The sequence below is a fragment of the Magnolia sinica genome, chromosome 18 (genome assembly GCF_029962835.1).
Source record: "Magnolia sinica isolate HGM2019 chromosome 18, MsV1, whole genome shotgun sequence".
Taxonomy (NCBI): domain Eukaryota; kingdom Viridiplantae; phylum Streptophyta; class Magnoliopsida; order Magnoliales; family Magnoliaceae; genus Magnolia; species Magnolia sinica.
The window spans coordinates 9,644,629-9,669,753 of NC_080590.1; the positions used below are offsets into that span (position 1 = coordinate 9,644,629).

The 25,125-nt window shown below is 40.1% G+C and overlaps 1 protein-coding gene across 7 annotated transcripts; it reads right to left on the bottom strand.

The window, feature by feature from the left end:
- LOC131233931 (leucine carboxyl methyltransferase 1 homolog) lies at positions 1-25,125 on the bottom strand. Of its 7 annotated transcripts, none has more exons than XM_058230798.1 (13): positions 24,929-25,122; positions 15,192-15,280; positions 14,944-15,083; positions 13,804-13,851; positions 11,917-11,995; positions 7,295-7,397; positions 5,636-5,702; positions 5,400-5,447; positions 4,131-4,214; positions 3,381-3,445; positions 1,567-1,618; positions 833-871; positions 1-751 (listed from the first exon to the last, which is right to left on the bottom strand). In XM_058230798.1, exons 1-13 carry the CDS (start codon positions 25,006-25,008, stop codon positions 665-667), a joined length of 981 nt encoding a protein of 326 aa, XP_058086781.1. In that variant the 5' UTR covers positions 25,009-25,122; the 3' UTR covers positions 1-664. The 7 variants fall into 7 exon arrangements, with proteins under 7 accessions (XP_058086781.1, XP_058086780.1, XP_058086783.1 ...); XM_058230797.1 differs by having other exon boundaries at positions 5,582-5,702; positions 24,929-25,118; XM_058230800.1 differs by having other exon boundaries at positions 5,582-5,702; positions 15,192-15,264; positions 24,929-25,075.

Sequence of the window (25,125 nt, forward strand, 5' to 3'; positions counted from 1 at the left end):
TGGACTCATTAATAAAAATAATATTTAGCAAGGGCCTTTCTGTCTAATTCGCCATTCTCATCAACAACAAACGTACAAGCAATGGAGTCTTCAAGTCAATAACACGTCTATCCCACATCAAAAGGAGATGATAAAAAGCAACGAAGGAAAGAGAATTTTTCCTTCCTGGGCCCCACCCAGTTATTTTGCTAACCAGCTAGCATTTCCATTCAAAAGGCTCTCTCTCTCTCTCTCTCTCTCTCTCTCTCTCTCTCTCCGCTGGCTTTTGGAACCCAGCCATCAACCTTTCCTTGATGCCCACATGTACCGACACGTGTCCATCATCTTCTCTTTGGATTATTTTTTTTCCCCAATTTAGTACACCAAACAAGATAGTAAGGTCTGTTCAATGTGAATACCACACCCGCCCAAATGTGCCCACCAGTAGATCAACCATCGCCACAGCTTTTCTTAGCTGTCTATTTTTTTTTCTCCATGCAGCCCGCTAGATCTGTGGGCCACACCTGTTGCACGGTTCTGATAATCCACACGGTTCATTAGAACGGACGTGTGTGTACAGTATACAAATTCATCCAGGAATAGAAAAGAACTCGTTATAATTGTTACGAATGACAATTACTTAGCTGGTTAAACTAACTAGAATTGGATTTATAAAGGAGAGGCCTCAGCAGGCCTCACTTTCCTGAGGAAGCTGTGGAGATGGAACGAGCACGTGCTGGTCGTTGGAGAATCCAATATACTGGAACAATCCCTGCACGATATAAAGTAAACCAGACTGAGAGAGAGAGAGAGAGAGTGAGAGGGGGGGTATTTGGGTACGTGGGACTCTTACCATTGCGTCGTTTATTGCATAGGCCACGCAGTAGTGTTCCTGAAAACATAGGTTTTGGCAAAACGGATGAGAAATGTAATGGAAAAGGCATATATGCTCTTTTTTTAAGAAAAGCTTGATACTCTGGAAGTGTATGATACTCAGGCACTAAGAAATTAATTAGAAATTGCATATGTGGCATACAAATTAGTAAAATTAAACTGTATGATTTATGGTTTCCTGTTTAGATGTATCATGAACCAAAATTTACACTATTTGATTAACTATAATCAGCTTGGTTGATGTTATCAGACAGTGACAAGTGTAAATAATCTGATGGTCCTTTTTCAATAAACAAGTGGCCGGGAATCAGAGGTTACGATTGTTCAACCAATCTAATTTTGGGACGGTGTCTTGAGAACGGTGATTTCCACAGACCAGTCAGTTTAAATTGTGTTAATGTAGGTGTAAAATTGCTGAGAGCCTGTACATCAAGCATTATGTCCTGCCTGAGTATATCATATAACTTGGCCTCTTTTTTTCAATCTTTTGATTTGATTCGCTTCTAGGCACACAGACACAGTATATCTATAAAGTTAAAAAGGTGTTTTCTTTTTCTTTTTTTCTTTCTAATAACATGAAATAGTGCGCTCTGGTGCTCAATGAGAGTACGATGATTTTGACCCTTCAAATGCCAAGAGCATCAGCACATTCAATCATTCCATGCAGAATTAGTGTAGAATTTACGAACTTGCCTGCATCATGTGCCACTCTTCAAATTCGTCGAACAATTCCAACCGTTCAACCCTGATAGACAAAATCACTCGTGAGTTCACATAAAGGTATCAGATGCGGGAGAATAAAAAAGAACTGGATCATGCTTAACTGGGCTGAGTCTGGGTGATCGATCCAACCCAATAGATTCATGGGGCCCTCATCATGAGGGTCAAATCACAGAGCAACAGGAACCAATGGGCAGAATAACAGATATGATCCAACAGCCCTGATTTCCCAGATATCAACAGGAAGGGAAAAAAAAAAAGGCCAACTGCAAGATAAGGTTTCCACTTGTAGTTGGAAAATATTTTCTAACTAATTCACTCTATTTTTAGAGAAAGGATAAAATCCACCCCATTTCCCAGAAAATTGGAACCAAAAAACAGGAATTACAAAACACTATTTCAAATTCCACAGTAGGTTTGGTTGTCTCTGTACGGACCAGGAGTCCGGCACATGCACCGTACAACACTGCCATTTTACTTCATGCCAAACTAATGACGGGAACGTTATACAATGATTTGAGGCTAAGATGATTTGCACAAGGATAACGAATGGGAATAAGATGATGTAATGAAAGGAACTCAACATGCTACATGGATTAGATTTGGGTCCCATCTTTTCCAATGAGAAGAAAGGTCCTTTGGACAGTTTGGAAATAGTTGGGGAGTGTCTATAGGTGAAGGGCAGTGCATTTCACAAATGGGAAACATGCAGATTATAAACGAATTCGATTCTGCCCCCAAAAGCTGGAAAAAGGACCTGCAAAGGATATCCTCGCTGGAAAGAGCCCTGCTACAAAGGTATTCAATAATGGGAACAATGGCTGTAACAGCCACTGTAATTACCTTTACAATTATGACCAATTAAAATAATAATAATCAGGCCCTTAAAAAGCCATTCAGGCCCCATGACACATAACAGTGGGAACCGTTACTGCTATGTAACTGTTTTTCAATACCTTGCCTAACTACAGGTATCAGAGCAAAGAGGATCTGAGAATCCTCTTTACAACACATGAGCATGGAACACTTGTGCAAGATTGCGGCTGTTAATCAGTCATGCCATGACATGGACATGCTCTAGCCCCAAGCTGTTCCATAACAGTAATTGTGGCCATAACGGCCACCACCGTTACTGTTAAGACATTACAGCCGCTACGGCCTCTCTTTTTTTTAGGGAAAATTTAAAAAAAAAAAAAAAAAAAAAAAACGTTTCGAGACCGTTATGGGGCATTTTTTTTTTCTATAACAGCCATTTCGGCCCTATAACGCGTAACAGTTATGCCCGTTAACACTACGTAACCGTTTTGGTGAAATAAATTGACCAATGTCAACATTCAATGCACCTGTGTGACCTACCCATGGTGTGCCATAATGGTAATGGTACTAACCGTTACACATTACGAGGTTGTAACAGCCGTTATGGAAAAAATGGCCCACATCTGCCCCGTAATGGCCACAACAGTATTGCGGGGCCGATATAGGTTTTTTTCTTCAGTTTTTGTTTTGAGAGAGAGAGACCGTAACTGCCATTACGCCCCGTATCATAATAGTAACAGTGGTGGCCGTTATGACCACCGTTACCATTACGGCACACCTTGGGCCCACCTGATGACCAAACCGAGCCTAATCTTTGTACCAAGGATGTAAAGGTGGGCTCCATCTTATGAAATTCCCATGCTTGTATAAGCTTCTGAGGATATATGAATGGGGAGTACTATTTCTGTTGCAGCTTCTTAATTGTCTACCCCACCCCCCCTCTTTTCTGGAGAAGACATTGGCATGTTTACCTGCGTTTTTCTCGAGTATCAATGGAATTATTGTAAATTTGAAGCATATCCCAAGCAACAGCTTTCTGAAACACAACACAAGAAAGTAACAGCGAGAAAACATCAGAGGAACATCCTAGAAAAAATGGAATATATAAATACAGAAACTCCCTATTCTGTAAGAAACCCTAAACTTAGCCTGTCTCATCAATTCAAGGGGTCAATTTCCTTCAAAAGTTAGAAGGATTGCAAATTGAGGAAAGCACTTGTAGACAATTTGAATATATCCCATAATCCAAACGGTGGTTTACTTGCATCCGCACATCTGTATCTTGGAGAGCAAGAGATATTGTCATGTTCGGTGAATGCAGATGGCAGGATGCAGTAAGTTCTCCTGTCCACAGGACCCAAAATTTGGACGGATTTAAAGCAGCTCAAGCCTATTTTTAACACATCAACATTCTGCATGGCATGCAACGGATATCAAGAACTGCACTGGTTAAGAGTCAGTACAAGTTGAAGGGTCTATAAGGGCAAGGGGAAGGTCTGAAAAGATGTGGGTTGAGGTAGTAAGAAAAGACGGTGACCTATGGTTTAACTGAAGTTATGTCCCTTGATAGTGGAATGGGGTAAAACGATTCATGTAGTAGACCCCAGTTAGTCGGGATAAGGCTTAGAAGATGATGATGATGACATTCTGCATAGCAGATTGAACAGACCATCCACATTTTACATTAATCCGAACAAGCTCATATCAAAGAAAAGATATACCTGCCAACCCTGGTCAAGAAATAGTCTTTCCTTAGCTTGTAAAGTTGGTGTAGCATGTATGCTTAAGAGAGGGCAGCCTCGACTCTGCAAGAAAATCACACACAAAAGAACTTCAGAGTTGTACAATAACTTGCTGCTTCCTCCAGAGTGGTTTAGAATTTTAGTGCAATCCAATAACATCAAACCTGATTCCTGGAGTACTTTTAAATGATGGATACAAGAATTTGACTCTTCATCCTACGGCAACTTCAATCGCAATCCACTCGGATTGACATGAAGCATAGATACTGAAAAGGGCATTGATATTTACACCCACCGTCTTTCATAGGTACACCCTTTCCTTTTATACCATTGGTAATAAAATTACAACTGGTATTATAGAATTATGCATTGCTAAGTCCACATGTGTGTGCAAGTCAGCTAATGCACACACCACTAGATATGCCAGTGTGGGAGACGGGTGCAATTTTTATTTTTATTTTTTGAAAGGTAACGATACTAGGGATTGAACCCTGAATTACTCACACACGCTACACTGTCCCTACCGACTCATCTAACGAGCCGGAGACAAGTGCAATATCAAAGCCATCCATCAAAAGGGTATCACTATGTAATTCTCTATCCCAAGAATCAAGCCGGTCCATGGTCAGGTAGGCCACAATTAACCAAACAAATGTACAGTTGTGAAAAAAAAAATCAGCCAAAGTTTCTAATTCATCACTTATTTGTAATATCATGGCAAACCCACCAAGTGGACTACCTTTATCATTTGGGAATAGCATCTACACGGTGAGGTCCACATGATGGATGGCTTTGAGATTTCAATTGTGCCATCCTGTGACATGTGCTAGCATGTGCATTAGCAGACTCACACACGTGTTGGCTTAGCAAAGCTCTATAGAATTACCAAGGGTAGAAAAGATAAAGGTGTATGTATCAAAAAATCAGGGAGTGAACAGTGGCTCCCATTGACAAAAGCCATATTAACCTTGCCCATTTTATGTATTGACACTTGTAAAACTTTTTTTTTAAGGATCATTGATTCGATTTTATTGAATAATACCGAATTATAAATATTCTGTCACATATAGTGGATTGCACTAAACAGATGAAGAAGAAGAAAGGGGAAGATACAGCATGGGGAACGTGAGGCACAAGGTGAGCAACTAAACCCCTAGCCGGCGATAATAAGAGACAAACCAGAAGTTTCAGTATGTGGGGAGAAGTTTCAGAATATAAAGCCAGACAATTAAGGACAAATTCTATTACCTCTAAATTTCTGATCATCTGCTCACCAAAAGCATCATCTGGATGGATCTGTTGAAGGGGAAAAACAAATTTAGATGAAAAAGAACCTGATGCCATGAGATGAGCAACTACAGAACATCCAAAGAAAAAAAACGCAGGTAACAATGAAACAAAACATTGTTTGACAGTAACAACAAAAGGACCTGCTCATATAAGAAAAATACTGCAGTAGAGAATGTTCTTGAAGCCCACTCAACTATAGCACGACTTGAATCTGGATCCAAGTATATTAGAACGCATTCTGCAATTATAAATGTTGGCAAGCTGATGACAACATCAAAATGAAGCAGTTTAATCATTCACTCAGTGAGGATGCCGAGCATCCTAGTCTACAAAAGGATGAAGTAAAGCCAAAAGAGATAGAAGTACTTGGTATAATAATAAATAAATAAATAAAAACTTCCTCTATTATAGTGTATGATTCCATCTCAAATGGTGATGTACCGCTTTGAAGATAATGCAATACAGGTTGAAAGATTGGTTGTAGTCTTGAAGGTAACAGATCTCTAGAATATGTAAAATCTTGAGATCAACTGTAGGTGAGCCACTGTCGGAGCCAAGGGTTTCAACGTTTTAGCCAGTCTATCAATTATTCGGGCCTGGCATGTCACAGGCTGTGCTTGGGCCTAGACTCATAGACCCACTGAGTCAGGGCAAGTCTAACTTCAGGCCATTTAATAATCAGGCACGACTCAGATCATCATGATTGGACCATAGGGTCAGGTCAGATCGGATCAGGCAGGGCAGAACCTTGGCCAGGACATTGATGTGTGCTAATCACATATCTTTGTTACACATAATTACAACACAGAAATTGCATAAATGTCCGGGGGCTCAGGCTGACACTGATGCAGCCTAGGCCCAGTCCAATTGACACCTATGAGCTTGTTCAAGTTGCCATTGAAATCAAGCTTATAGGTATCTTTACAAAAAAAAAAAAAACTTGTAGGCTCCTTGAAAGTTTGAATGTTCCGAGAAAGAAAGAAAGAATGTGTGTGTGTTTGTGTGTGAAAAGGCACTATGAGGTCGAGCTCTGTAGGCCCCACCGTGATCTATGTCAGACATCCACTCCATCAGTCATATGCATCCTTCCGTGGTGGGCCACAGGCCTAAAAATTAGGTCAATCCATGACTTAGGTGGGCCACACCACAGAAACGGTTGAGAGTGAATATTCACTCATTGAAACCTTCATGATCATTTATAGGGCCCACTGAGATGCGGTTCACAGATCCAGCCCATCCATTGTATGTCCACTTGGATGAGAGGTCATTCCAAGATTCAGCCGTATCCAAAACTCAGGTGGGCACACCAAGTGTTTTTAGATGTTTTAGACATGATTTCACACTGTTTTAGATGGTATGGCCTACTTGAGTTCTCGGTACAGCTGATTTTTGGGATATCCAGTAACCTAGAGGGGACCCACCAAATGCATGGTGTGGATGTCCAGCATAGATCACGGTGGGGTCCACAGAGCTCAACCTCATGGGAAGCTCCCATGAGGTCGACCCCATAGAACCATTTCCTTATATATATATATATATATATATATATATATATATATATATATATATATTATGGTACACTCGGTGTTTGTGGTTCTCAACGCTGACAATATGGCCTTGTGCCATACAATTGGGGCAGAGAGAACTAGCCTGTCCCCCCACCTACACCCCTCATCCCAAGCACCAAGCCCTGCCAACCACTACTGCACCGTACAGCCAAATGCAACTTAGGCCTCACAGAACTATTTCAGATGCATCAAATGCTCTGCAATTTAAATGGATGGAATGGCTACCAAAAAGTTTCTGCACCTTGATGTAAATTGATTTGGAGTTGACAACTTGGAATCACTTACCAGGGATCCAACTCTGCCAGAGCTATAACATTATCTAATTTTTGAATCTCACGAAGATCGACAGGAAGTAGTTTGTAATGATCACTCAGTACTTCCCCTCTTTCTGCAAAATCAAAGCCCTCGTAAGTTGTAATTAGTGCAGTAGGAAGAACAAAGAAACGTCTGATGAAGCACAAAGTAAACAGGTAACAAGAGACCGAATTACAATTCTATGAACATTTACACAATTCTTATTTAGAAAGAGGTTGAAATCAGGTAAGAGTTAGCACCGTCCTGGGAACATCATAGACCAGAAGGCTATGCTACCCAGATACGGATATGGATACTGAGTGGGATACACTTCCCTGAAATCTAGGGAAAAGTATTTCATACAGATAGTCCTATGCAAAAACCCATATAAAGCAGAATAGTGGACAACCAAAAAACCAGAACCAATCTCAAATTGCATTGCATGGAGCTGATATGCTGCAGGGCTACCAGGCTGTTCCAGTCCATAACAATCATGACTTCATTAATGTGCACCATTTTCAAAGATATGAGAATGAGGAAAGCAATTATAAAAGTGAGATATTCAAAATAGCTCCTGTTTTGAGCCCATATGAAGCATGGCATGGGCCTAGAAAAACTCATAATGAAGAATCTCAAGTGTTGCAGCTTGCCAGCATCAAGCTGATATTATGCAATAATCAAGATTACTGGACTGCCAGGGCCACTCCGCCCACTCCACAGCAACCATCACTTCTAGTGCACAGTACATTTAAGTACATAACATTGGAAAAGGCAATTACAACTAATGAGATTTCAAAACTTTTTTCCATGCTAAACCCATGCCAAGCACAATGAATTATGGGCCTAGGAAGAACAAGAACAGAGGACCTAAAACTGGCAGTGTGTGGAGCTGAAGTTATACAGAATACTGGACCAATTGTGACAGTTCACTTGAGAAGGACTTTGGCGCTTCATTAATAGCTTTGATCCCTAAGAAAGAGGGAGCTGACAGTTTGAATGGTTTCAGGCCAACTCGCTTGACTGGGGCCCCTTACAAGATTCTAGCCATTTTTTTTATTTTTTTTATTTTTTTGAAAGATAACATGATATATATAAAAAGAGGGAGAAAAAACAGTACAATACAGGAAAAAGAAAAGGAACAAAAAACCGCCGAGGTGGCGGAAACAAAACTAGACTCCTAAAAACAGAAAATCGAAATCTTTTAAAACATCCACTTGAGCGGCCCACTCTATCAGCAAACGTTTGTCCATGGAGGCAACCACATCTGCGGGGTTAGACTCGTTCCTGAAACATCTACAATTCCTCTCTTCCCAGACAGACCACCAGATTGCAAGGATCGCCATACACCAGATTTGGGTCTTTGATTTTCCTATCCTAATACCATGCCAGGCTTTCAGAAAGAGATCCGCTGATTCCAAAAGACACCAAAAAATGCTGATATGAGAAGTAAAATCAGCCCAGATGCTTACAATAAACGGACAATGGACCGGAAGGTGATCAACCGACTCTTCACTCCTCATACAACATAAACAGATGTTAGTTAAGACCAAACCTCTTTTCCTCAGGTTGTCGATTGTCAGGATTTTCTTTTTGCCTACCAGCCACCCAAAAGCTGCTATCTTAGGAGGGGCTGAGTATTTCCAGAAATGATGGAAGGGGGAAACTTCTGAAGGCCTGTGGATTGAATGGAACAGGTTATAGCACGATTTAACTGTGAAGGTGGATGATTTGTCCAGACTCCAAAATATGTCGTCTGCCTTCAGCTGATTCTAGCCGAAATATTATCATACAGGCTCAAGCAAGTTCTTGAGAAGATCATCTCAAAGTTTCAAGGTGCTTCCGTGGAAGGTAACCAAATATTGGATAGTTCCTTGATAGCTCATGAGTGCCTAGATGCAAGGTTCAAGGAAGGGGGTGGTCACTTACTATGTAAACTTGATTTGGAAAAGGCATATGACCACGTGGATTGGAAGTTTCTGGACTATATGGTTGGGAATCTTGATTTCGGGGTAAGTGGCAAAACTAGATATCCACATGTGTTGGTTCAGGCAAGTTATCAATTCTAATTAATTGTTCGCCGAAGGGTTTCTTTAAATTTGCGTGAGGTTTGTGGCAGGGTGACCTGTTGTCACCATTTCTTTTCGTGGTGGTGGCAGAAGCCTCATGTAGAATGCCGGAAAGGGACGTCTCCTTGGGGGTGATAAGCAGTTTTGGGGTGGACAATGATGATCTCCGAGTCTCGCATCTCCAATTTGCTAATGATACACTTTGATGTGTGACGCGAATGAATCCCATGTCGATAACCTGCAGAAGACTATCTGCTGCTTTCAAGCGGTATCAGGCTTGAAGGTCAATCAGTTAAAGTGTGAAATGTTGGGTATTGGCATCCCGTTGGAGACGGTTGTGTGTGGGTGCAAGCCAGGCTTTTTTCCTTCCACGTATCTTAGGCTCCCACCTTGTGTTGGAAAACCTTCAAGACACTTGTGGGATCAGGTAATCGAAAGGTTCGAGAAGTAGCTATCTTCTTGAAAGTGGCAGCATTTGTCCCTAGGTGGAAGGCTAATTTTGATTAATGCAGCCCTATCAAACTTGCCACTTTATTTCTTCTCCCTTTTTAAATGCTCTTTGGGTGTGATAAAAAAAATAAAAAAATTTAAAAAATTTAGAAAAAAAGCTGGAAAAGCTCAGGAGGGATTTTCTGCGGAAAGGCGCTGAGGAAAAGAAGAAATTTCACTTGAGGAATTGGGATGGTGTGCGTCATCCAAAGGAGAGTGGGGAGGCAGAGATTAATAAGTTGACTGTCATTAATAACACACTATTGGGCAAGTGGCTTTAGAGGTTTGGAAAGGAAAACAAGTCTTTGGAAAGATGTTATCATGAGAAAGTATGGGTCTAAGGAGATGGGATGGTGGCCTAAAAAATCAACCTTGTATAGGGCCACGGAGTTGTGGAAGGCAACAGTCAAGTTGGAAGGAAGTTTTAGGGCAAGGGTATCTTTCTCCATGAGGGATGGGCAGCTTGTCAAATTTTGGAAAGATATCTGGTTGGGGAATCGGCCTTTAAAGGAATTATTCCTTGCCTTAGCCTCGGTTTCAACATATCAGGATATCTCAGTGGCAAGTTGCTTCGCTTGATTAGGCCAGGTTGGAGTATGGACTCCACCTTGCATAAGTAACTCAAAGGAAGAAGAAGCCGAGCTTCTGACGCTATTGGAGTGACTCTCAGGAATCGAACTTAGCTTGGAAAAGGATTCAATGTGTTGGACTCTAGATTAGTCGGGTTCTTTCTCAATCAAATCTTTTTACTCGATGTTATCTGGCTCCTATCCGGGATCCGAACTGGTGCATTCTTCTTTTATTTGGTCATATGGTGCTGCTAAGAACGTTGCGGCATTTGTATGGTTGGCTAGTTGGAACAAGGTCCTCATTATCGATAACTTCCAGAAGCGAGGACTCTTCCTAGTCAATGTTTGCCCTATGTTTGAAGGACAACGAATCGGTTAATCACATTTCTGCATTGTTGTTTGGATTTCCCTAGGTAATGCCAAAATCCCTACCCGGCCTACTGTAGGCATGGCATGGAGGTGGAGGTGGTAAGAGCGGCAAGCGTGCTTGGCGGTTTTCTGGGCAATATGGCAGGAAAGGAATAACAGGTGTTTTAACAATTAATCTGGAACAGCTTTGGGGATCTTCTCTAAGGCAAAACACCATGTTATTGAGTGGGCAGCCTCCATGCAAGCGATGAAGGATTGCTCCCTTGCCTGTTCGTCTCGGAATGATCAATAATTTCTGTTTCTTCTTGTAAACGTTTGAGGCCTCGATTGTAGGTCGTACATTGTGTTTTTCTTCTTTTACTTCACTGTGTATAGTTGCTATACATTACTGTGTATTGCTGGCGTCGTTGGCCTTGTTTTATAAATAAATCTCATCATCTTTCAAAATAAATAAATAATTGTGCCAGTTCACAAAAATCACCACCTCATTAATGTGCATAGTCAGGATACAGATACATGAGAAATATGTAACGAGGACACAACTTTTTAAAACTTTCCCGAGGTGTTGATGCACATCAAACACAGCTGCTAGGAGAAACCCTCAACATGTTATTAATGTATTTCTTTCTATCTAAGATTTGTTTTTATATTTATGTTTTCACAAACTGATATGGGTTATTAATGTATTTCTTTCTATCTAAGATATATATATATATATATGTTTTCACAAACTGATACAGACATAAATATGTCATATTTTTATAATAGAACTATGAATACATATCAGCTATCAGGTTATCTAGGGATGTGTGTGTGTGTGTTTTCACAAACTGATACAGACATAAATATATCATATTTTTATAATAGAACTATGAATACATATCAGCTATCAGGTTATCTAGGGTATGTGTGTTGGTACTGATGTGAATAAACTAAGCAATTGCAGTTAATGATCTGTTCAAACCAGCACCCTGGCAGAAACACACTGAATCAATTCCAAATATTTGAGGAGAAAAAGAACACACAACTAACAGAATATTTCAAAATGGATGCCATGCTTCAAAGCATGTACAAGAAACCAACTGCCAGTTGTAGTGAATTGCTATTGAGAGGTAATTACCTCGAGAAATGGATGCGGCTTGTCCAACCTTATCCTTCAACTGACTGGAGTCTATGAGAGCTGCCTTCTTACTGGTCACCTAATAAACAGAAGTGAACAAACAATAAACATTTTGCTTACAAGAATGTCTAATTTTTTTTTAAGGTTTATTAACTCCATTAAATGAACCCTAATATGCCCTGTCGAGGGGCATTTATTGATCAGGGAAACAAATACATTCCAGGCAGTGGTCTGGCACAGGCCCTTAATTACATTCCCTAGGGAAAAATCCTCGATTAAAAGTTAAAAAGCCAGAGAGAAACAATCTGTTATGTAGTACAGACTATTTAGATGCAAATGATGCATGTAACCCTAATCTATGGTCCTTTGTATTCAGAGTGTCCAGATCAATGATCAGGCAAAGCATTCCAGTGCTTTCAGGACTCAAATAGCCTTAACATTTGTCCTGTATAGCCCAACAAGTTCCAGCAGCGTATCTGCCTTGCCCTAAGGCATTCAAGAGACCACAGACAGAAATAGCACTTGGCCATTCTGCTAGAGAACACCAAGCGGGGAGCCAGGGACTACTTTGACAGTTAGCAGGACCACCTAGGGTTTCTGTTCAACAGTCCAAATGGTCAGCGCAAAGTCACTGCTTGGGGCACTGGATGGTTAACACAGAGCCACCATTAAAGTCCCGAACAATCAGACTTGGGCCACTACTCAGGCATCCAGACAGTTGGCGCGGAGCCCCTGTTAGTACATAGACAGTTGGCGTGCAGCCACTGTTGAAGGTCCAAAGGTGTTGCAAAGCCATGTTTCATGATGGAAAGCCCTTAGACCCTCATTCTCACCTTGTCTGTGCCTTGGTGCAAGGAGAAGGAAGAGAGAGCACTGAGAAAGATCCGGAGAGCTCCTAGGCAATCTCATAAGCCAAGAAAACATGAATTACTGAAATGAAAGCCCAAAGAGGTATTCATAGTGGAAGGAGACGGTTATTTCTCACCCATAGGGTGGTTAAACGGTTACTTTCTGCTTAAAAAATTGTTAGGCGGTTATGGACACATGTCGCCCTGACATTGGATGACCCAGGGTACTTTCTATTGGCACACGCTAGATATGGAATGTCGTCTCGCGCTGACCTTGGCCATTAGTGCGGAGCAGACTCCTGATGGGGGAAACTAGTACCGTGCTACACACAAATAGTTGCCATGGAGCGACAAACCTGGGTTCCGCGCTGCCTTTACACAGTGAGCATAGATTGGATTCTAGTTCCTTGAAAGTTATCCACAGCCATCCCACACTATCTTTAGATAGTGGGTGCGGACTGGATGATGGAGAACCTGCACTGGCATGACTGTTAGTGTGGAGCATGATGAAGGTTCAGGGTGTTGTCCGTAGACAGTAACAGCGGAAAGGAAATAATGGTCCCACGGTAGCCTTAACCGTTGGGGCAGAGTGCCATAGATGGTCTTGCATTGACCTTAGTCAGTTTGCGAACTATACCTGTGCTTACACTGATATAAGCGCAGATAGTCCCACACTGGCTAATGATGGTTAGCACAGATTGAACTTAGCCGAAGTTCCATGTAGAAATGTGTTTGCATTTCCATGTAAACACATTTCTACATATTCGGAAGAAACATAAAAAATAAGAAACATCCATCCGCAGAAAATGAAATGCAAACAAAAATCAACTTTGTGCATTAAGATGACAGTGAAAATATGGATGAGGTTGAACAAAGCAGTGTACTTTATCTGCCAAGCATGGGTGATAACAATTCTTTCCACATGATTGACAGTCTTCAACAAACTTAGTAAACAACATTTCTCGTGTCGCCAAAACTTAAACTAATGTGTTCCCAAATAAATCCACAAGACAGTAAATGGATATTTCAAATCCAGCACCTCCTTAAAGTCCAGTTCCACATATAGATGTGGTGCAATCCCTTCTTCCTGTAAAATAGAAAAAAATAAATTAAGTAAAATCATTAAAATCAAACACATATATGTGCACCATGTACACATTGAAAAGATTTGTTAGACTATGCTGTGTGATTACCACCATTTCTTAAATGGTGGCAAATTGACCCACATACATTGAGCATATATGTAATCAATTCAGACTGTCCATCATGGGTCCCAACATGGATGGAGCAAATCCTGAAAATACACTGCTTGAACAATCCTAAGCATCCAATCACGGCCATAAAATGGAGATTTAAAAAAATGGTTGTCAGTCCAAATTGAGTGGCGGATACAAGATGGTTAAGGTAGCCCAACCAAATGTCATAAAAATTTAAGCTATGCTCCATCCTTAATGGGGACCATTATTTGGACTCTCCCAGTGGGCATACATGTATTCCACATGTACGGGATGAGTCACCACCATTTTAAGATATGGTGGCAAATGCACTGTAGTGTTGCCCTTACAAGGCTACACTGACAAATTAAGTGTGCATTAAATTAGTGGAATGACTGCAGACAAATTACAGCAATCATGTTAACTTCCACAGCTATATGAAAGGCTGCAGTTAGATTTCTGGATCTTTCATAGGAGTTTTTCTATCGCCTACGCGTGCAATAAAGCTGGTGTACACACCAAACGTGCAAGATCTAATCCATCCATCGGGTTGGTGTGACCTTGTACGTGTTTTCCCAAGAATAAAATCTGGTCCAACAGCATGTGGGCCTCAATATTGGAAACAGCTGGATGGGTTAGAAAACTTCAGCCAAGTTTTTCAGAGCCAACGTTTTCTTCTTCTTCTTTTTCTGGCAAATTGCGGCCTCCTGACCAGTGGATAAATCTGATTCTTGGGCTAGGCATCAATATAGTGTTCTGATTGATGGATTGGATCTCAGACCTATCATGCCATGGTGGCATATGTGTGGCATGCACATGAGTCTTATTGCACACGCGTGTGGGCTTAGCAAAGCTCCTTTTACCGAAAAGGCCAGAATGACACTAGGGAACAGAGGCGCAACATCAAGCAATATGGAGCTGTCTTAAGTTGCTCCATGCCCTTTTACACAAGGAAATTCACACACCTGCAACTGAAAATAGGTTGTATCAAAGCCAGCTCCAAGAGATAATATCTGTTTCTTTATGTTTCTGTCCTCACCATGTCTTTCAGACTTGAGAAACTGAAGGAGAAGCTTTCGAAGAGCAGCCCAACGAGCATAGTATCCTTTGCCATGACATTCGCAGGAACACAAGCAATAAATTTCATTCAAATTCATGACATAATAGAAAAAAGATCTGTCAGTTGAAATGCCTTGCAGCAGTCAATCCATACCGCGATTGATAATTGGAGATCTCTTTACAGGTCTTCTCACAAAAAAGTGTATGTAACTATCCTTCATGTATCCCTTGTTAACACAGGATCTTTTGAGTCAAACAACAATATCATTAGTCTATCAATTGTAAACAGTAGAACTAGAATTTTTTGTCTGACATACATTATTTGAGAAAGCAGATCATGAAATAAATTAAACTAGACAAACTGCATATGCAACAGCTACTGCTAGAAGCAATAGAAAAATTACTTCTGCAACAGAAGTGATATTACAACATAAATGGGGGTGGGTGGGTGGGTGGGTGGGTGGGCAGTATTGGGTAATATGCCATAGCCATCCAACTACAAATGTGCTTGATCAAAATTGAACAATCACAGTAAAACAAAAACTGTGATGCATTACAATAAAACTAAATGAACGATCTCAGTAAAACAAATTGGGGGGGGGGGGGGGGGTGTAATGCCATAGCCATCCAACTACAAATGTGCTTAATTGATCAAAATTGAACAATCACAGTAAAACAAAAAACTGTGATGTATTACAATAAAACTAAATGAAAAAGCGAGTATGATGCAAGACCGATGCATGAACTAAGTAACATGTGAGATCAAATAGCCGAATTAAGATATTTTAAAAAAAAAAAACACACAAACATCGCTATAATCATTACAAATATCATGAAAATCAAAAGAAAACCATGCATAATCCTAGCCTAAGCTACCAACATCGTAACTCAAGATCATTAAATAAAAAGAAATTAAGATCTAATGGATGTAAGGACATCCAGTTAGCATAGGATATAGTCTAGTTCAAAATAGGGATCGGGTAATTTGGAAAAGTAGGAAAATTGGAAATTTAGGTTTAGGGTTAGGGTTTCGGGGATGAAAGAAAGGAATTTTGATAATAATGGTGGGAAACCAAAAGGGGTAGGTGGGATTCACACGTGTGGCCATACAGTCACACATGCGACGTGAGAGAATGGGTTTAAGTCGGCTAGGGTTTGGATTGTGGATGGGTATGGGAAAGTTGGGTTTGGGAGAAGACGAAGAGTTGAGATGAGAGAATTAAGAATCTAAAGAAAATACCCGGATGGGGAAGAAAAGAGAATATGGTGTGGAGATAGATGGAGACCTCACACCCCCGTTGATGAAGATTAGCCTCGCACCAATCTTCCTTCCAAATCGCATGGAAGTATCTTCAAATTGCATGAAGATGGGGGAAAAAAGCAAGAGTTTTTCTCTTCTTTTTTTAATCACGAAATTCAATGAGGGAGAGATCACACGCCCTCCTCTTTTTATAGATACAAGAAGTTTCAAAATTTATAAAAATTCCCCTGTTTTGTGAACTTTAACGAAAATAGCCCTAGTCTAAATAAAATCAACTAAAACACCCATAATGTGTCCAAATATAAAATAATCAAATACTAAATCCTAAAATATGATAAAGTTTAAAACTGATGTGGACGATCAACGATCAATGGCCCGATCATGTGATCCATGCGATTCAATGGCCCGATCGTCGCGTCCCTCCGATCCAACGGTCTGGATCACTCCATAAAGTAGCACATGTGCATCTTCCAGTGTGAGGTCTTTCAAATGCTCGCACATGCACATAGAGTCTTCAACACGATCACGGGTACTCGCCTAGCCACAGGGAATTCGGCGTGGCAGCCCACTTCCTCCTCTAAAACATATGTAAGGGTGTACGTGACGTGATGTCCTCATTAGAGTAACAAAAGGAATGACACTGCAAAATCAAAAATAGACTTAACCATGCACTACCATTCTAAGTGTGCCACAGCACGTATGAATATCGGCATCAGCTATTACATAATTGTAATAGATCCAATCAATTATCTGAAATCACGTGCCTTTTGAGTGTTGGAGCTAGTGGTTGCTAAAACCAAAACTTCTCTTGGACTTGTGGTTGTGGCAATCAGCTTTATTTGTAGCTAGCTGACTGTTGATGTGGTAGGCAGAGGTGTCGGTGGCTCCAGAGGTTGTCTTTCCGTTCTTGGTACCACCTGTACGGCAAACGTCCTCTATCAAGGGGACAATGCAACCCTCAATGGTAATTGTCCAGACTTCAGTTAAACAGTGGAAACGGCATTGTTGTAGACATTCATAATCATTGACATTGATATTCTGGTGTTGTTGATGATCAGGAAAAGTTTGCCTATAATTTATCGAAGGTTTCTCACGATATACATGGATTTGTCTTTTAAAAAGCCGCAATAAAGTTCTACCGATTGTAAAGATGTTTCATCAAATGGTTTATACACATACAATACCAAGATTAAAGCATTTTGATCTAATAATGCCCGAGAATATTTACAATACGATTTTGATCATAGTATAGAATTTCGATCCTTGTACCTTATATGCCACAATAAAACGGAGTGGTTGAACAAAAAAATCGGCACTTACTAGAAGTCACTCATCCTCTACTAATAGGCATGTTAGTACCAAAAACGTATTGGGAAGAATCCATTCTCCTTTTGACCTATATAGTCAATCGGACTCCAATCTTCTCAGCAGCAAGTGCCCATTATAAGTCTTACAACCTCATGCATATCTATTTAACATACCTCCAAAAGTGTTTAGGTGCACCTGCTTTGTCCACACTCTTGGACCATCTCACACCAAGCTAAGACCACAATTAATAAAATGTGTATTCTTAGGGTACTCAAACTCTCATAAAGGGTATAAATGTTATTGTATTGTAAATCGAAGAAGATACGATTCTAAGGATGTCACGTTTTTTTAAAAAACGTGCCTTATTTCAATTCACAAGACAATACACGAACTCTTGCAACCTTTCACTTCTTGCCATAGATGAGTCCCATATTGAAGAGCACCAAGCCCTACTCCAACCAACGAACTTAAGGTCTACTCTCAAAGGAAGAAAATTCCTACTCTTCCTGAACACCACCATTCTTCAATGTTATAACCAGAACAAGTGGATCTCCCAATTGCCCTTCCCAAAGGAACTCGATCCTGTACACATTATCCCATTTGTAACTGTCTCATATAAATCTCTCTCCTTCTTATCAGTCATACCTTTCATCTATATCATTTGTATCTATCCCAACTAAGATTGTTGATGCCCCAGATAACACTAAATGGAAAGCAGCCATGGTAAAAGAAATATCTACACTTGAAAAACATAATACTTGGGAGTTAGTCACTCTTCCACCAAGCAAACATATCGCCGGATGCAAATGGTTGTTCACCATTAAATACATGGCTGACGGATCAATAGACAGATATAAAGCACACAAGTTGCCAAGGGCTTCACTCAAAAGTATGGAGAAGATTACAATGAAACTTCTGCTATGGTGGCAAAATTAAACTAGTCTGCAACCTCTGGTCTATCACCACAAATCGTAATTGGCCCCCGCATCAATTGGATGTCAAAATAGTGTTTCTACATGGTGATCTTTAAAATATATATGGCTCTTCCTCCTAGTTTTCGGCCTAAGGAGAAGACTGATAAAGTTTGTCGTCTTCGAAAAGCTTTGTACTACCTCAAACAGTCACATCAGGCCTGGTTTGAAAAGCTTGGCAATACAATTTCCAACATTGGATTTTAAAAAAGTGTCTTTGAAAATTCTGTATTTGTAAAACATATGAATGGTAATATGAAAATTTGTGTGGAATATGTTGATGACGCACAACTGAGATAAACAATGTTAATAAATTCTTGTCCTTGTCATTCGAAATGAAGGATATAAGGTTGTTGAAGTACTTCCTTAGAATTGAAGTGTCTCGCTCAAAACGAGGAATCTTTTTATCCCAACGTAAGTATTTGTTGGATCTTCTCTTTAAGGCTTATTTACTTAGTGCTTGTCTTGTTGACGTACCTATTGAAGTAAATCATAAGTTTTATGAGAGACAACCGAACGAAATTAATAATCCAAGCATATATTGTCGACTAGTGGTTCGACTAATTTATCTCAGCTTTACTCGTCCTGACACCTTTTATACGGTTGGAATTGTAAGCCAGTTTATGCAACGACCTTTCACTCAGGAGAAATTAGTTGCCAAGCTTCTACATACACCTTACGTTCCTTTAGAAGATAAGTTAACAGGTGTCTTTACCAAAGCCACATCAACAGTGCACCTCAAGACCATCAATATCAAGCTCGGCATGAATGATATCCATGCACCAGCTTGAGGGGGGTGTTGGTGTACGCAGATTAGTGTACACATGTAGTGTATACAATAGATTAGTGTGCACTTGCGGTGTACACAGCCATGTGTATGTGATTAGGATTAGATCCTCTAATTCGTTTTTACCTTTAAGTCTCCTATTGTAAATCATCTTCTTTTGCTGTAATCTTTTCTATTAATACAACATTAAGGAGGGGGAGAAAACGACTCTCTTTTCTCACATTCTTCTTCTCTTTTTCTTCTTTACCAGGTTTATTTCACTTCTAATTTATTGCCAATATGAGAGCATTTCATTAAATTAGACAACTTGTATTTGCCAATAAGATTTTGTCATAAAATATTGTATATGGCCCTGCCCCTATTTCCTTATGTTTCCTCTTCTATGAGTCTCTTTCTTTGCTAAAACAGATAAAAATCATTGCTTTAGACAATGCATGCATGGAAAGCCATTTTACTTCTAATACATACTAGCAGATTTGATCTTTCCTTCCTTTTTTTGTATAGTTGAGACAGTGGCACGTAATGACTAATGACAGATCACAACCATCTTATAAAAATTTTGGAAAGTATAGGTTTCGTTCTAGTGCCTAGGAAAAAAATATTCTAAAGCCTTGTTATTCTTGAAGTTTGTTGTTGTTTATGTTGAAACATATATAAAGGCCTACAAGATCTATAGACTCTACTATGATTACTTGATTACCAAATGAAGTTTCGTTGGATTTTGCGAATGATAAAGAGAGGCTGCTAGTTTAGACTAATCAGCTGTTTGGGATTATCCCGTAGTACCTCTTCAGTCTATAGACTAATCAGCAGCAGTCCAAGGGATATTTTCTTCTCTGTTTGTGGTCATTAAGAGGGAGTGGTGAGTCTACAATTGGTAAGGATACTTTTTCCCCTCAATTTAAGCTCAATTCTCTCTTTGATACATCATAAGAGGGCCACAGCGATTAGTTAAGGAAAACAATCATGAGTTAAGCAGTCATCTTATACCTTCTTTGGAAATTTGTTCAGAGAGAGAGAGAGAGAGAGAGAGAGACATGCGACTTTGATTTTTCCTTTCAACACAACATTCTCATGAGGTGTACAAGACCATGAGTATTGATGTAGAACTCCAGTATCTGATGAAAAGAGTTCCCGGAGAAGAGGCAATGTGTTCTTCCAATAGAGAGACCACATAACATTAATTATTTTAAACTTGTTTTTATGAATCAGGATAAGATTTAATAGGAATTAAGAAATAATAAAAGTCAATAGTAATATAAGGAGATATCCCGAGGCGTGATACAAAATCAAAAGAGCGATATAAAAGTATCAAACTAAAGGGAAAGGATTCATGAAACAAAGAGATGATCTTTCTACCCCCCTTCAGCAGGGATGTTGGTGATTATATTTACCCTTCCCTCAACATGGGCAAATGAAATGTTTGTCTGTGAAGCTATATCCCATATTTCATGAAATATGAAAAACAATCTTTCTATCTCCCTTTCATGTGTCACGTGTGGTCCACCTTCCTAGTGTCTTTCTGAGTTGGGTGGATCGATTGTGGACCTGTTTCGGGCTTGGCATGGTAGCCCCGCTGCTAAAGGTTGACAAGTCCCATGGCGCCTTGCCATTCTAGCCATATTATGGAACATTTGGCAGGATTGTAATCGAAGATGCTTCCTCAACAAGCAGGGATCGTGGGAAGATGTGGCAACCAAAAGGGATGTATTAGGGTGGGTGTCTAGGGCTAAGGATGTATGTTTCAGTGAAATCTCTCTTGTTTGGGATGTAAGCTTGGGATGTATTTTGCTTTTCTTTGAGTGTTGTATTCTTAACTGTTTTGATGTTTTGTCTTAACAGTTCCTTTAATAAAGTTCACCTATTAACCTTCACAAAAAAAAAAAAAAAACCTCCACAATTGGATATGAGTGTTGTATGCTATCATGTTTCTTGTATTACCTTCAACCATAGGATTTCCAAAACACATTGCTGAGAAACTCTCAACCCCTCTCAAAGCCTTAGCCACCAACTCAAATGAATCACCCTGAACCACATAACCTGAGAATGTCATTTTGATATTGCCTTTTTTGGAACTCTCCCCCACTCGAGATGGACCAAGATTTCCTCTTGGCACACGATCAACATACTTAATTGGGATTTTTTATTATTGGATAAAAGTCTCCAACGTTTCTCCAAAGATATGACAAGAAGAAACTGAATGTTGTAATTCAAAGTGAGTCATGGAATATTTCTGTTTTTGAAGGAGGAAGCTCCACCAGTGGTCTCAACAAAATTAAACTTTGATGGTTGTTAGATGGATAACCTGAGACCAGAAGGTGTAAGAGGTTTAATTCAGTGATATTCGGGGATGTGTTAAAATATGATCACGTATGTCTGCTGGGAATATGGGACTCCAATCTGGTGGAAGCAAAGGCCCTACTTCCTATACTACTCACATTCCAGCAGTTTTCTTCTGATCCTATCGTTGTGGAATGGGATTCAGCCAATAACATTAGATGGGCTTTCTCAAGCATGCACCATGGAGTTGTGTGGATACCATGGAGGTTCGAGTTTGGGTTATGGAGTTCCATTTCACATTTTCTAATTTGAGCTGTGATGAAAAATCAGTGGCAGACTCTTAATTATAAGGGGGATGGCCCTTCACGAGTTTGATTTCAGATCATTTACTTCTATTCTATTGGCCATTCGCTAGCTGCTGGATGTTTTCGTGTACCTCTCTTTTTTTCTTTAGAGTAAAATTTCCCATTGTCAATAAATAAATAAAAAATGACCCTCACCTGCTTTTCCAAATAGATGCCATCATTGCCATCATTGCCATCAAGTTGCCCCCTTTCCAAATACTCCATAACACCACAAATGGAAGAACCCACCACAATATCTTATCACTTTCTTGAAAGGGCCCTCTTGAATTTCTTGATGATCTGAGCTAGCTTCTCAGGAAACACCCAAGAAATACCAAATAAGTTGAGAAAGAATGCCCATAGTTTCCATGTCGCTTCACAACAAAAGAAAAGATAGTGTGTTCTCTTCCACATTCTTTAGACATGAAGCAAACATTCAGTATAGGTCCTCTTGATTTGAGATAACAAATTTAACCAGCCATTGCCATCCAACAAGATGCCTCCACCCTTTATAAGAGCGGACAGCAAGTCCTCTTTTTCATTAGAAATCAATGATAAGAAAATAATAATGATGATGATGATGATGATTTTTCCATGAAAGAAAGCATTTGAAGACGTCTATTTCCACACTCCTTTCTCAAGAATTTATACATACATAGGCTTCTTGAAGCACCCCCATTAGTGACTCACAGGACTATTTCCTCCCTCAAGTTTCTAGTAAACATAATTTTCTAAGCCAACTGCTCCCCTACAACCTTGAAGCACACCACAAAAATTCTTCCCTTTTGAGTCAACTGCATATATAACCTAGGAAACATTGATGTGAGATGCTTCTCACCCACCCAAATATCTTCACAGCACCCAGTAGTTCCATCTTCAAAAATCTCCCCTACATGGATTTATGTGTATATGTAATCTCTTTTTTTTTGTAAATATTTGTATATATGTAGATATGATTTCGAAGCTTGTTCAGTTACTCAAATTTGGGACTTATACGGGAATGATTGGTAAAGCAAGAGTCCTAAGCCAACCCCAAATGGATGGGGCAATGATATGATGATGATGATGAATGTATACATGCGTGTAGGTATGTAGGTATGTATATGTATGTATGCACACATACATCACCATTGTCATAGCTCTATGCCCCAAGGCCCCCAACCCATTGCCCTTGACCACTTTACGGGATTCCTCCATCTATTCTTGATCACATATTTCTCACCAGCCTCCCTCCACCGCTTTGGTTATTTTATCAATTATCAGGAGTGTTGAAAAGTCCATTGCCACCTGCTTATGATTGTTCCTTCAACTTGTAAGATTTTACGCTTGTTGCATTCGTTGAGCAAAACTACATGTAGTCATATGATCTCATGTCCCAGAAATCATCCAAGAAAGCACCAGAAAAATGAAATGAGCAATGTTAGTGTCTGGTACCAAATCATGATACATGTTTACTCTTCTTTTAGTGTGCTATAACTAGTAATATGGTCATGGAGTAAAAAAGTCTATGCACGTGTGCATCTTTGGGAGTGGATTTAAGACACTTCACTCATGTGTTGTTGTCATACAGGCCGAGTTATATAGGGCTGAAGGAGGAAAAACGAATTTGAGTGAGAGGTTTTCTCATATGAGGAAAGAGAGAAAAGAAGAGGTGTAGAATGAGCCAAAAAAAAAAGGGTTTTCTTTAGAGTGAGATTTCTCAAGTTGGAGATTTCTCCAAAGCTTTCTCTTCCATTCTTTCAAATTATAGAAGCCAAAGTATTTTTATCAGTGTTGAATCGGGTGATTTCCAACGGCAACAGCAACCACATGAGAGGGGATTGTATGGTTGACATTTACGTTGGCAATAGAGGTGGACAGGGAGGTGATTCAGTGTGTATTTCATCAGATTGGTGAGTGTCTATTTTCTCTACACCAACTTGTAATTTACGTAGTACATTCATTTGCTTGCCACTTCGCCCGTGGATGTAACCTGGTGTGGTGAACCAAGTAAATCTTGCATCTTGTGGTTTGTAGTTGTGTATAAGTGCATCTAATTCTCCCATTTATTTTCCTCCATTTTGTTGCATGCGGTTCTTAGCAGAGTTGGTGGTTTTGCACACAAGATACAGTTGGTTTGCTTGAATCAGCGACCAATTGAGGGCGGTGGTGTTTGGCTGCTACAAGCCCATATTCACAAAAGAAATAAAAATTAAAAAATTTGCTTGCAAGTTGCAACCATCATCTGAAAAATGAATGAAAGAACAAACTCAAAAGGATGCCTATGTTCATTGCATAAGCCTGGAAACAAGCATTTACACCAAAGCTCTGCGTATATCGAAATTGGTAGATCATGAATTGATGAAATTTCAATCAACAAAGCCAGAAGTTACAATTTCAATATATAAATTGAGATGAACTGGATAGATTACAAACAATCGTAGTAATAAGATTGGGAAATAAAAAGATCTTGACCATGAAAGAGGATCCCGCGAACGGACATTGAAATCAAGAGCATCCAATTGAAAGAAGTGAATGGAAGAAGTAGTATGGGAAAATAACTGATCATATACAGGGGCTGGACGATAAGTTATGATACAGCCATCCCTTTCTAGCCGGCGAATCACATGTGCGGATATCCTATCCGTACAAATTGTTGGACACGCTAAGATGATCACGCGGTACGGAAATCAGGATCTTCCGCTCACAGAGCGACGGAAAGTCAGTATCAATGGTTCGGCAGATGGTATGACTTAGTGTCTGTCGTGGCCCACTCGACAAATGGATCGGCCTGATTTTCCTGCCAGATGATTAACACGGTGTCTCCCGACGTTTGTACGGATAGGATACTGTAAATCTGTTACACGATGGCGGGTAAAGAGTAACTGTATCGTAGCTTGTGATACAGCCGGTGTATCTGATCATTTTTTTTCATGCGGAGATGGGATTGAGAATACTAACAGCTTGCTGGCAGATGCGTCATCGTTGGTAGCCTGAACGGCTGCTGTGCTGCTGTGGGAATCGGATGCCAGTTTTGACATGGCTTCGACTCGTTCGAGCTCTGAGAAAGAAGACCGAATGCCTACTTTCAATGGGCCGTGGAGAGAGGGGGGAACCGCCTCTCCTGCCGGCGGAAAAGGGGAAATATTCGCGCGAAA

Bases quoted from the DNA above. Each gene is read 5' to 3' on its own strand.
- LOC131233931 (XM_058230797.1), bottom strand. From the start codon at position 25,008: ATGTCAAAACTGGCATCCGATTCCCACAGCAGCACAGCAGCCGTTCAG. The intron at 5,448-5,581 runs GTCCTTTTGTTG...CCCCTTCAACAG, and splicing joins TATTTTTCTTATATGAGCAG to ATCCATCCAGATGATGCTTT. The intron at 1,619-3,380 runs GTAAACATGCCA...TTTGTCTATCAG, and splicing joins GATACTCGAGAAAAACGCAG to GGTTGAACGGTTGGAATTGT.